Here is a 13163-nt window from a genome sequence, read left to right as displayed (position 1 = left end):
ATGAATTTATTTCAATTGACTGATTTCCTTACATGAACAGTAACTCAATAAAATATTTGAAATTGTAACATTTATTGTATATTTTTGTCAGTATACATTTTTCACTCTTTAATTCTGAAATATAACATGCTAAATCAAGGTTCTTGAGAAGTCAAATTAATCTGTTAACGGTCTTAAGATAAACTATTGAATTGCTGAACTATGGAATGCTATGAAAATGCTGTTATTGTATTATTGTCAAAACAAGACAATAGTCTGTATATCTCATGTGTCTGTTACATTGTGAAAAGTAGGCTTTGTTAGTATTGTTAAGAGTCAGGAATGCAATTGTGTGCGATACCTAACACCTGAGTTCTTCCCATTCTCCTTAACATGCCACTGTATGTATAATTACATAGATGAATGCCTATGCTAATATTCAGTGTCCTCACACCGCATGGCATGTTACATGATGTAGGAGATCAAGGGTCATATCTTGAGGAGCTGCTCAGCAGCTGCCAAGTGGAACAGGAAGTTCTCCGTAGCAGGCGGAAAGTGGCGCTGCTTTAAGGTCTCCAGGGTGATTTTAGAGTTCTCACATTCCTCGGCTAATGACGCCAAGTTAGCAAGGATCTCCCTCGTCTTTATGGAAATGTCCTGAAAACATCATAGCAAACAGACAGCTTTTTTCATGACTGTGCTAAATACCAGGATACTTATAATAACATATTTACTGTATAAACACTGTTCATTTTTGAAAATACATACCTCACACCTTCTCTGATCACTGAAGAATGAATGGTAAGGATGTCATGTGTACTTTCAACTCTCACCTTGATAATCTGCCCATCTGTTCTATCAGCATTCTCTGCAGACTGGACAATGACGAGCCCAATGTCTTTGTGCAGCTTTCCCATAGACATGGCCTCTTTGGTGTATAGAGTGGATAGGAGAGAGACGTCATATTGTTTAAAAAATGGTGGATGCTTGCATTGGGATAATGAGGGCGGACTAGGTAGCAAGGTTTCTCTACATTCCGTTACATTTTTTAGATACAGAGCATTCTTCACTTTGAACAGACTTGTCTTTTACAGTAATAGGAAGGAGATTAGAATTGAGACACCCACCTTTGGCACTCTGGGATATAGTAATCTCACTATCTGGGAGGTTCACATATACGTCAAACAAATCCGATCTGTTGCTCACTTCTGGATCAACAAATCCTGCGACGTATCCTGCAGAGACAGTGAGCATATGGGTGAATCAACTATTCATTTCTTCACCATGAGGCTTTTCAGGGACAATGCAGATGGGGGTACTCACAGAACTCTACGTTGAGAATCTCCAAGGAACATATTTTCAAAACAACAGGCAAGTAAATAAATGTACTGCAAGTCAATTATTGCATGAGTCTTCCTGTGTGTGTGTATGTGGAACTGACTGTTGGGAGACAATGGGAATCTGGGTTGTGTTCATTAGGACACGCAAAGGAAAACATTTAAAACATTTTGCAAGAGAAAATGAACATTCTATTAGACAGGTCAAGGAAGTCCCTGACTGTTACAGTCCATGTTCTTCTCTTTGGTGTTTAATGAACACGACCCAAGTCTGAATCAGTTTGCTTTAATGTGGATCTAATGAACCAGACATCCTCACCAGTGCACGTCCTGAGATTCTCGAGCTCACTGTCAGTCAGGTGGACATAAGGGTGCAAAATGGACCAGTCTTTCCTGTGCCATGTCAGAGCTGGAAGAGCTCTAGGAGGGAAAAATACATTTGATATAAAGATTATAATGTTCTCTCAAAAACATAAATTGTAATCCACTTCAACAATGAAGTCCATGAACAGTCAAAGGTCTGGGCCCAGTTTCCCCAAATCATCTAAAGTTCTACGTTAGAACCTTCGTAGGACCATTGTTAAATCTCAGCTGTTTACCAAAACCATCGTTACTAAAGTTGCACTTGAAAAGGCTTGCTATTTAACGACTGCCTCAGACCAGTAGTAGAGCAGCTAAGTGCGTCGTTAGATGCTTTTTTGCCCTTCCGCATCAAGATGTTTATCCGTCTTTCTGTAACTGCTGATAACTTTAGACCGATTGTGACTACAAATAGAAAGTTGCCAATGTCTTTGCAAATGATACAAACAAGCCAAGGATATAAGATGCTTCAAATAAAAACAGAGATGACTGTATTAAAATATAAATATAGTATAAGTACTATACTATATTTCAATGATATTGAAATACATTTCTTGTTAATTCAATTGAGTTTTATTCAGCTATTTGTATGCTACTGTATTTGTATGCTACAAATTATGTGTCAAATCTTAATTTTGTGCATATAGGATAAGCATTAGAATAAGCCGCCTCAATATTTGTAGCCATAGGTGATAATATCTCATACGAGCTGATCTGTCATCAGTATTGTGGAATAATTTTAATGTTAAGGTAAGATTTGAACGGGAGAAAGCTGATCCGAAAGCAGCGGTTTCTTTCGATCGCATCACTTAGCGAACTCTCTCTCTCTGCGCGGCGGTGGTGTTTTGGGAAACGCATGTTACATCTTCGCCCGCATTTTCTTCTGTGCATTTTCTCTATTGCCTTAGTCACCTTGTGAACTCCAACAGTGCTTCAACCTGAGGGTGATGGACCACGATCCTCTTCTTTAGCATAAGGGCTGTGTACAGGATGATGGTCTCCATCCCAAACTGGGACACCACATCTGAAACAGTAATCACAAGATAGTCTACCTAATCCTGGTAATCAAAAGGGATCAGCTTCTTCATGGAAATGCTTCTTTGCATACCAATAAGGAAACTGGACAGTGTCAAGCACCTTGTATGAACAATCATGTCCTTATACTGTAATAAGTGTTTTATATTTGTACATGTTTAACCTTTCACTGAGCCTGCTAAGTAGGCCTTCCTGACATCGTAGTCCTTGATGAGAAAGGAGCCATTCTCGTCACTCTGGCAGATGCCTTTGGTGAGGACTGCAATGTAACCCTCCATCATTTTCACAGGGCTCCCGTGTTTGATGTACATCCTGAATGATAAAACACACATGACGAAATGAATGAAGATATATGTTTTGGGGAAGTATTAAATAAGCAGACATTTAGCAATGGGGGTGCATTAGCGTAGTATGCTGTACCTGCATAGTACTCGACTGAATGCTGCATACTTCTCAGGGTTGAAGTCCTTTGCTGTGACAACTATTGAAAAATGTGTGACCTAAAAAGAGAGAAATACGAGCAATATAATTTATCATTAGACCTACAAGTTAAAATTATTTCAATGAATGGAGAATTTCAAAACGAACTGTACCTTCTTTAGGGCGGTTGGTTCCTGCACCTCTACAGTGGATATGTAGTACCAGGTACGGCGGAACTGGCCAAACACAAAAGTGTGCAAGCCTCGGCTGTCCTGTCTGAGACAGCACTTACTGAGCAGGACCTCCCGGAGCTCAGCACTGACTGAGGGATAGCACCACACCCACAAGGTGTCTGCATTCACATCTTTCTCTGTGTGGGGAAGAATGAGAATACCGTGTCATATTGCTTTCACAACTCATTATTATCAATATTACCAGATCTTTAACTAAATTAATCTGTTCTCATGCTTACAAGAAGTAAAATCAAAGATGGTAAAATACTTCATCACATTGATATCACAGATATAACAATGAGGCAGATATTTCACTGGATGTATAAATGTGAAGCATCCGGTTGGCGTTTCCACTCACTACCAAATATAGTAGTGAGAGAAAGCCCACTGGCGGGCAGGGGGAGGAGATGGAACGAGATGGATTTTGGCCGACATTCTGCAAATCAATTAAACATTTGATCTCAAAACAGTTCTGTTCCCAAAACTAGAATCTGTTATGAACAGAACAGACTAAGTTTTATAGACTTCACCATTTGCCAAAGTTTCTACAAATGTAGTTCTTTAGAAGGAGTGTGCAGACGAATTGAGTTATCGCATACACGCAGTTCACAGCGTAGGCGTTCCCTAACGGAAATATGCTAGAACGCGCCAATAGGATCTCGCTAACTCGTGCTTGGTTCTACCCACTATGATTAATTTGCTCCAATTTGAAACGACAGGCTGTGGTCTATCTTGGGTTAGTTAAACAAATCTTTGTTGATATCATGTGATGCCAGTCAAAGCCAAACAGGAGCAAGCTTGGCACGCATCAACCAAAAAAGCAGGGTAAAAATAATTTGAAATGGGGAAGGATATGTCTTTCCTTACCAATTAATCCAACGCTTAACATGAGCTGAGTTTCTGGTGCCGCCATATCCCATCACAATTCTATTGTACTGTGGAAGTTGACAATTAGGGACTCATGACAGCTTGTCTTGGGCAAGGAAGTACTTTCACCAAACGAACAGCTAGCTGTTGCTGACTGTTTGGAGATAGGATGAGCAAGAAAGAAGAGTAAACGCTATGATAAAACATGTTCATTAGCTCTAGCAGGTTAGAGGTTATACCGACATCAACAAATTAGCCACAATGAATGATTAGCTACAAGTAGTTCGATAGTGATAACATTTGATTTGAGAAGCCATGCACAGTTTGATGATAACAGTCTTAGGCTTCTAGCTAGTTACAGTATAGGACACACAACGTTGATGAAAGTACAGTTACTGTACCGTGTGTCTGGTCCAAATCTGCGATTATTATCGTGTGGATTTAGCGAATCTACAAAATGTATAAATGATTAGCTAACATTGATGCTTTCAAAACACACAAGCATTGTGAACCTATCGCAATTGAGGTCATGTGATCATACGGAAAATTTTCTAAATAAAAGTCCCCTGAAAAACTGTTACAGGACGTTTTAATGATTTTAAAAATCGCAAAACGTATAGTTAAAAGTTACTCAAACATTTTAAAATTAACAAAGATATATTTACTGTATTATTATTCTTAACTAAAGCCTAATGATAACGCTTTTCGTTATAGTGCCCTGTAAAAAACAATACCAACACTGTTGCTGGAAGTATTAGTGGTTTTCTAACTACTGTCAACTCGTAACAGGACAGGATTTAAACATGTTTTGAAGAGAACATTTTCACATTGGCCCCGTCCAGGGATAACTTTGGACGGGGCCACAATGTTTGCCCTGTACAAGGCCATAGAGGATAGCGGTGAACCACACGAAAGTGTCTGCCTTCCAGCAGAGACCCCAGACTGTGTTTTTGTGTGAGGAGGATGCAACCATGGAACTGAGGGTTAAAACTCAAGTACTTCCAAGGTGAGCCCATGTTACCAAATGGTCTGTGCTATCTGTGATCCTTGGGAAGTCTCTACCCCATTGAAGTTGACATTTTCAATGGTTAACACAAGGGTTAGGGTAGGGCAAGGGTAGGGGTTAGAGCTTAGGGTAGGGATGTCCCAAGAAACCCGGATATCATTGAACCTTACCAAATAACTTAATCCCAATGTTTATTTCATGATTATGACACTTGCATGGCTTATGAACAAAATAAATTGTGTTTTGTGTTATTTTTGGCCTGGGATTTAAAAAAAAATTGTATTCAACACTAAAATGTGAATAAAATGAAAATCTAACTCACTTGACCTATTGTTATTTCCCCTCTAGGAAACCTGCAATGACATAGATGCATGACCTGCCTGGATATGAGCAGCATGGAGAACAGTGCCATCTAGTGAAATGAAAATTAAACTATTATTACAGATCATTTAAATGAACAATATTGAACTTGCAATCATTAATTCGTTTTCAACTCATGTATATTGAAGACTGTAAAAGCGATTTGTTTAATATACATTTCGATGTCCCCTTATTAAAATAATTACATGTACTGATTACATGTTTTATTTGATGTATTTACAAATAACCACTAGCACTCAACAATAAGACTTAATACCTCCTACAATAGCATGAAACGAGGAGGGTAGGAACAATGAAACAGAACTAAGGCATCTTGATGCAGCCAAATATACTACCATTTGAGTGTAAACGGGGGACCTCTATTTTGAAGCTTTTTGCGCGATTTGGACCGTTAATGACGCTTATTTTTCCATCCGTACTCCAGGACGACCCACGTGACTTTAATGAAACGGTTGTCCCTAGCTTCCATATGCCGCGTTCAAAACAATTGTAAAATCTAAAATATTCGACTTTAGTGCGTTCAAGACAACTGGGAACTTGAAAAAACGAGCTCCGACTGGGAAAATTTGTTTTGAACGGTCATCAAACTCGGAATTCCAACTCGGGCCTCTTTCTAGACCTGAAGATCACTGACGTCATGATTTGAACTCGTATTTCTTTCGAGCTCCATTTTATGGAAAATCTTCTGAAAAATGTATTTTAAACCTAACCACACGGCTAACTTTATGCCTAACCCAATGCTTAATTTAAGAACAAAAGGCTCATTTAGATTTTCAGGAATTTTTACAATATAGCCTATGTTGACTTTGTGGCTATGGAATATGATGCTGCAATTTGATGCACTATGCAGGTGTCGCGCCACCATTTCTTGGTTGCTAAAATTATAATAGTTCGCCTAATTTCAGTTTATGTGACAAAACAAGCAAGTATAGTGGAAATAATCCTAATACCAACTAAACCGCTGTGAAATATATATTTTCCATGAGAAAAAATATAGTATTGTAATGACCTGACTAGATCATAAATGAACAATTGTCCAGACATAGGATTGAGTTTGCGAATCGACGGTTTATTAAACCAACTTTACACAGGCTACTGTTTGGCCGTAGCCCACGCCAAATAAATGACAGATAACCCACAAGCCAATCGTGACCTTCTCTTGTGAAGCCCAGATGTAAAAAGAGAGAGAACAAAGGCCAAACCGGGTCTTAACCTCCCATGCTCCATCCCCCTGCCCAACCCCCTCCACGCCACTCCGCCAACCGCCAGGATGCCCGGCATCAGAACATTCCAGGCATTCCCGTGATTGGCAGATAGCAGGTTGATTGACATGTCGGACCCCGCGAACACTGGGCACTGGTCAGTACAACACAACCACCTCCTAACCTAACACATAACACACAGCTGTCTGTGCGGGTCGCTACACAGCCCCCCCCACCACAAAGTCCCTCGTCCCCGAGGGAACAAACAAAGTCTCTGAAGCGACCCGGAGGTCTCCTTTGCCTGCGTGGCCGTGATGGTCGCAGAGTGCCCCTCTGGGAACCAGGGGATGAAGGCAGGGATATGGGGGACAAGGAAGCGGGAACGGGTAATACAGTCCGTGGCTCTGGGGAACCACGCGGTGACACAGGGGGGGAGACAGGGGGAGTGGGCTGTCTGGAGCCTTGGCTGCGGCACCTGGGGGTGGGTGCCTGGAGAATGTCATTGCCAGAGAGGGGAAATGTGGGGGTTCCTGGGGTTTGGGGAGAAGAGGCCCCTCTGTATGGGGCTAACCTGTCCCGGTGCAGTGCCACCTTTCTCCCCCTGGGAGGAAGCTGTACCCGGTAAACAACCTCCCCTACCCTCTCCAGGACACTGCAGGGTCCCACCCAGTGACTGTCCAACTTGGGGCATCTGCCTTTTTTCCTTAGCGGGCTGTAGACCCAGACCAGCTCCCCAGCCACAAAGTGCCTTCCCCGGGTGTGCACGTCATAGTTCCTCTTCTGCCTCACACCTGCATTCACCAGCTGCTCTCTGGCGAAGGTGTGGGCTGTCTCCAGGCGGTCCTGGAGTCTCCGGGCATACTCCGGCCCCGGAGGAACATGAGGGCTATCCAGGGGCCGACCAAATGCCATCTCCGCAGGGGTGCGGATCTCTCTCCCCAGCATGAGGAGGGCAGGAGTGCAGGAGGTGGAGTCTTGGACAGCGGAGCGGCATGCCATGAGGACCATAGGCAGGTGCTTGTCCCAGTCACGCTGGTGTTTGGAAGAGACGATGGCCAGCTGCTGTCCAAGCGTTTTGTTGAAGCGCTCCACAAGGCCATCACTTTGAGGATGGAGAGGAGTAGTGCGGGTCTTGTGCATACCCAGCCTCTCACACATGGTGGCGAACACACGGGACTCAAAGTTTCTGCCTTGGTCGCTGTGGATGGACTCTGCAGCTCCAAACCTGCTGAACATCCCCGCTGTCAGGGCGTCGACGATGGTCTCTGCCTCCTGGTCAGGCAGAGCATAGGCCTCGGGCCATTTTGTGAAATAGTTCATGGCCGTGAGCACCCAGCGGTTTCCACTGTCTGTGGTGGGGAACGGCCCAACTACATCCACTCCCACCCTCTCCATGGGAGCCCCCACTGGGAACTGTTGGAGCTGAGCATGAGAGCGGCCTGGGGGGCCCTTTCTCGCTGTGCAGTTGTCACAGCGGCGACAAACGTCCTCCACATCCCTCTTGTGCTGCCCCCAGTAGAAGCCCTGACGGAGACGGCGCAGTGTTTTTGTGACCCCAAAGTGTCCAGTCCCCACCCCCCCATGAGTACTCTGGAGCACAGCCTCCCGCAATGCTTTTGGGACCACCACCTGCCACCTCTCCTCTCCCGTAGCTGACTCCTTCCATGCCCGCTGTAGCACGCCATCAGCCTGCCGCAGTCTCTCAAACTTCGACCACAACCCTTTGGTCGCGAGTGAGAGCGCTGTCACCTCTTCCCATGGTGGCCTCACCTGCGCCTCTACCCACTTCTGACACCAATGTAATGAAACAGCAGGGAGCAGGTCTCGAACCCTCGACCTTCTAGCCCGAGGTCCGGCGCGCTATCGACTGTGCCGCAAAAGCATGCTCAAACGGCAGAGTCGATTTCCGCGCTTATAAACCCAGGGTCGTTACAGTATTTTCAGCTGTTTGAAGCAGGTGTACTAAGCCTAACGTAAAATACAAAAAATGTAAGAACGGGAAGCATAGAAATTGCACACATAGCCCATATCTACTGCTTCTGAGACTTGCTTTCAATGAGAATGACAGATCTATAACAAACATTTCTATGTAGATTTGATATGGTCCCCCCAAAATGTAAATATTGGAGCTGTAATTCTTTTCATCCTCAAGATGTATGTCAACGTATCACCAATAAATGTATCTAAAATTGTATTTAATTAAACTATGATGTGTTCACACAATGTCTGATTTCACTTTCACATTAAATGTCAGATTATATTTGTCTCATATGCCTACTAACCAAATTAATGTATCATAAATATTGAATATAAATTCATATTAATTTGTTGAAACCTACCAGGTACAACCCCAAATCTGTAAACACAGGCACCCTCATAGATATCATCCTAACCAACTTGCCCTCCAAATACACCTCTGCTATTTTCAACCAAGATCTCAGCGATCATTGCCTGCATCCATAATGGGTCTGCGGTCAAACGACCACCCCTCATCACTGTCAAACGCTCCCTAAAACACTTCAGCGAGCAGGCCTTTCTAATCGACCTGGCCGGGGTATCCTGGAATGATATTGACCTCATCCCGTCAGTAGAGGATGCCTGGTTATTCTTTAAAAGTGCCTTCCTCACCATCTTAAATAAGTATGCTCCATTTAAAAATGTTGAACCAGGAACAGATATAGCCCTTGGTTCACTCCAGACCTGACTGCCCTTGACCAGCAAAAAAACATCCTGTGGCGTACTGCATTAGCATCGAATAGCCCCCGTGATATGCAACTTTTCAGGGAAGTTAGGAACAAATATACACAGGCAGTTAGGAAAGCTACGGCTAGCTTTTTCAAACAGAAATTTGCATCCTGTAGCACAAACTCAAAAAAGTTCTGGGACACTAAAGTCCATGGAGAATAAGAGCACCTCCTCCCAGCTGCCCACTGCACTGAGGATAGGAAACTCTGTCACCACCGATAAATCCACTATAATTGAGAATTTGAATAAGCATTTTTCTACGGCTGGCCATGCTTTCCACCTGGCTACCCCTACCCCGGTCAACTGCCCGGCACCCCCCACAGCAACTCGCCCAAGCCTCCCCCATTTCTCCTTCACCCAAATCCAGATAGCTGATGTTCTGAAAGAGCTGCAAAATCTGGACCCCTACAAATCAGCCGGGCTAGACAATCTGGACCCTCTCGTTCTAAAATTATCTGCCGAAATTGTTGCAACCCCTATTACTAGCCTGTTCAACCTCTCTTTCGTGTCGTCTGAGATTCCCAAAGATTGGAAAACTGCCGCGATCATCCCCCTCTTCAAAGGGGGAGACACTCTAGACCCAAACTGCTACAGACCTATATCTATCCTACCCTGCCTTTCTACGGTCTTCAAAAGCCAAGTTATAGCGGTAGTAATTAGAGAAAGGTAAAGAATATTTTGTTCGGGCGCCAGGCAGGTATTAACCCTGCCGAAAGAAGGAAATAATAGAACAGCGAGAGTACCACTACCAGACCCACACACATCAGCAGAAGAGACTGCCTAGAGTGTAGCCTGTTGACCAGATAGCCAGCGGAGAGAAAAGAGAATACACACCCTATAGATCCCACATCACAGTACAGTCCTTCCACAATTCTTGGTAACCCCACCAAACATACCTCATATAACAATAATGGCAGAGCAAATAAACAGCAACTTCATACAATAATGAATGAACCCAGTCATCACACAGAGGATTTGCAACAGTTTGTATTCTCTGTTGTGAAGGAGTGCAGAGGGTAGGAATGTGTGGGGTTCGTATACACACTACTTCACCCAGCATACCTCATATAACAATAATGGCAGAGCAAATAAACAGCAACTTCATACAATAATGAATGAAACCAGTCATCACACAGAGGATTGGCAATAGTTTGTATTCTCTTCCTGGTGAGGAGTGCAGAGGGTATGAATGGGTGGTGTTCATATACACACTAGTCCAGCTCCAATGAAACTTCAATGTACTTAGGAAATAGAGTCGGTTTCAGTGTAAAGCACTGGAACATAGCAGGAAAAGAAAGAGAAAAAGAACAAGAGAGGGCTTAGCTGTGGTCTGGAGGGTGCAGGTATCCGGTCTGACTGTCCGATGGTATGTTGGGTTGTAGTTGAACGCTTCGCAACAAATGTTGCTACTAATCCATTTGATCCATAACCATCGCGGTCCCAAATGAGAACAACCACGTCGTTGAGCGATCACACCGAGGATTGATCCAAACACTATACAACCACATACGCTGAAGACAAACAGAAAACCTCTGCAGCATAGCACACAACAAAAACTGTCGCGGTCCCAAATGAGAACAACCACGTCTTCGCATAGCACACACAAACCAAACTGTCGCGCCAACAAGAGCTCCTCTCCAATAGAGCTTAACGAGCTGTTTTATCTCCTCCTTCCTACTGCTCATGTGCTTTTAAAGTGGCAGCGCACTTAAGTGCAGGATTTTGCCACAAAGTTAACAAACAGATTACCGACCATTCCGAATCCCACCGTACCTTCTCCGCTATGCAATCTGGTTTCAGAGCTGGTCATGGGTGCACCTCAGCCACGCTCAAGGTCCTAAGCGATATCATAACCGCCATCGATAAGAGACATTACTGTGCAGCCGTCTTCATCGACCTGGCCAAGGCTTTCGACTCTGTCAATCACCACATTCTTATCGGCAGACTAAACAGCCTTGGTTTCTCAAATGACTGCCTCGCCTGGTTCACCAACTACTTCTCTGATAGAGTTCAGTGTGTCAAATCGGAGGGCCTGTTGTCCGGACCTCTGGCAGTCTCTATGGGGGTGCCACAGGGTTCAATTCTCGGGCCGACTCTCTTCTCTGTATACATCAATGATGTCGCTCTTGCTGCTGGTGATTCTCTGATCCACATCTACGCAGACAACACCGTTCTGTATACTTCTGGCCCTTCTTTGGACTCTGTGTTAACTAACTTCCAGACGAGCTTCAATGCCATACAACTCTCCTTCCGTGGACTCCAACTGCTTTTAAATGCAAGTAAAACTAAATGCATGCTCTTCAACCGATCGCTGCCCGCACCTGCCCGCCCGTCCAGCATCACTACTCTGGACGGTTCTGACTTAGACTATGTGGACAACTAGAAATACCTAGGTGTCTGGTTAGACTGCAAACTCTCCTTCCAGATTCACATGAACAATCTCCAATCCAAAATTAAATATAGAATCGGCTTCCTATTTCGCAACAAAGCATCCTTCACTCATGCTGCCAAACATGCCCTCGTAAAACTGACCATCCTACCGATCCTCGACTTCGGCGATGTCATTTACAAAATAGCCTCCAACACTCTATTCAACAAATTGGATGCAGTCTATCACAGTGCCATCCGTTTTGTCACCAAAGCCCCATATACTACCCACCATTGCGACCTGTACACTCTCGTTGGCTGACCCTCGCTTCATACTCGTCGCCAAACCCACTGGCTCCAGGTCATCTACAAGTCTCTGCTAGGTAAAGCCCCGCCTTATCTCAGCTCACTGGTCACCATAGCAGCACCCACCCGTAGCACGCGCTCCAGCAGGTATATCTCACTAGAACTTCCAGTTCTCTGCTGCCAATGACTTGAACGAACTGCAAAAATCACTGAAGCTGGAGACTCATATCTCCCTCACTAGCTTTAAGCACCAGCTGTCAGAGCAGCTCACAGATTACTGCACCTGTACATAGCCCATCTGTAAACAGCCCCATCTATCTACCTCATCCCCATACTGCATTTATTTATGTATCTTGCTCCTTTGCACCCCAGTATCTCTACGTGCACATTCATCTTCTGCACATCAATCACTCCAGTGTTTAATTGGTATATTGTAATTACTTCGCCACCATGGCCTATTTATTACCTCCCTTATCTTACCGCATTTGCACACACTGTATATAGACTTTTTCTACTGTATTATTGACTGTATGTTTGTTTATTCCATGTGTAACTCTGTGTTGTTGTATGTGTCGAACTGCTTTGCTTTATTCTTGGCCAGGTCGCAGTTGTAAATGAGAACTTGTTCTCAACTAGCCTACCTGGTTAAATAAAGGTTAAATATATATTTTTAAGCGTTACAGCATTGTCACGAAACCCCCCCCCACATGTAATTCAAATACATTTTCCTCTCAATCAATATACAGTTGAAGTCAGAAGTTTACATACAGTTAGGTTGGAGTCATTAAAACTCGTTTTTCAACCACTCCACAAATTTCTTGTCAAAAAACTATAGGTTTGACAAGTCGGTTAGGACACCTACTTTGTGAGTGACACAAGTAATTTTTACAACAATTGTTAACAGACAGATTATTTCACTGTATCA

The 13163-nt window shown here is 43.7% G+C and overlaps 1 protein-coding gene across 3 annotated transcripts in view; it reads right to left on the bottom strand.

Moving 5' to 3' along the window:
• Positions 1 to 53: 53 nt before the first annotated feature.
• LOC139562076 (DENN domain-containing protein 10-like) overlaps positions 54 to 13163 on the bottom strand; it is an 18622-nt gene continuing 5512 nt past the window's right edge. Inside the window, exons 1-10 of one of the 3 annotated variants that reach the window (XM_071379396.1) lie at positions 4633 to 4767; positions 4232 to 4385; positions 3305 to 3501; positions 3132 to 3211; positions 2875 to 3023; positions 2589 to 2700; positions 1636 to 1736; positions 1107 to 1214; positions 813 to 907; positions 54 to 636 (exon numbers count right to left, since the gene is read on the bottom strand). In XM_071379396.1, coding sequence (XP_071235497.1) covers positions 469 to 636; positions 813 to 907; positions 1107 to 1214; positions 1636 to 1736; positions 2589 to 2700; positions 2875 to 3023; positions 3132 to 3211; positions 3305 to 3501; positions 4232 to 4277 — 1056 coding nt within the window. In that variant the 5' untranslated portion in view covers positions 4278 to 4385; positions 4633 to 4767 and the 3' untranslated portion in view covers positions 54 to 468. Of the gene's footprint in view, positions 637 to 812; positions 908 to 1106; positions 1215 to 1635; positions 1737 to 2588; positions 2701 to 2874; positions 3024 to 3131; positions 3212 to 3304; positions 3502 to 4231; positions 4386 to 4632; positions 4768 to 13163 lie in introns of those variants that run through there. The other 2 variants (XM_071379397.1, XM_071379398.1) reach the window with 2 other exon arrangements.

Source organism: Salvelinus alpinus, chromosome 32 (genome assembly GCF_045679555.1).
Source record: "Salvelinus alpinus chromosome 32, SLU_Salpinus.1, whole genome shotgun sequence".
Classification (NCBI taxonomy): Eukaryota; Metazoa; Chordata; class Actinopteri; order Salmoniformes; family Salmonidae; genus Salvelinus; species Salvelinus alpinus.
This window is presented reverse-complemented; position numbering and strand designations above follow the sequence as displayed.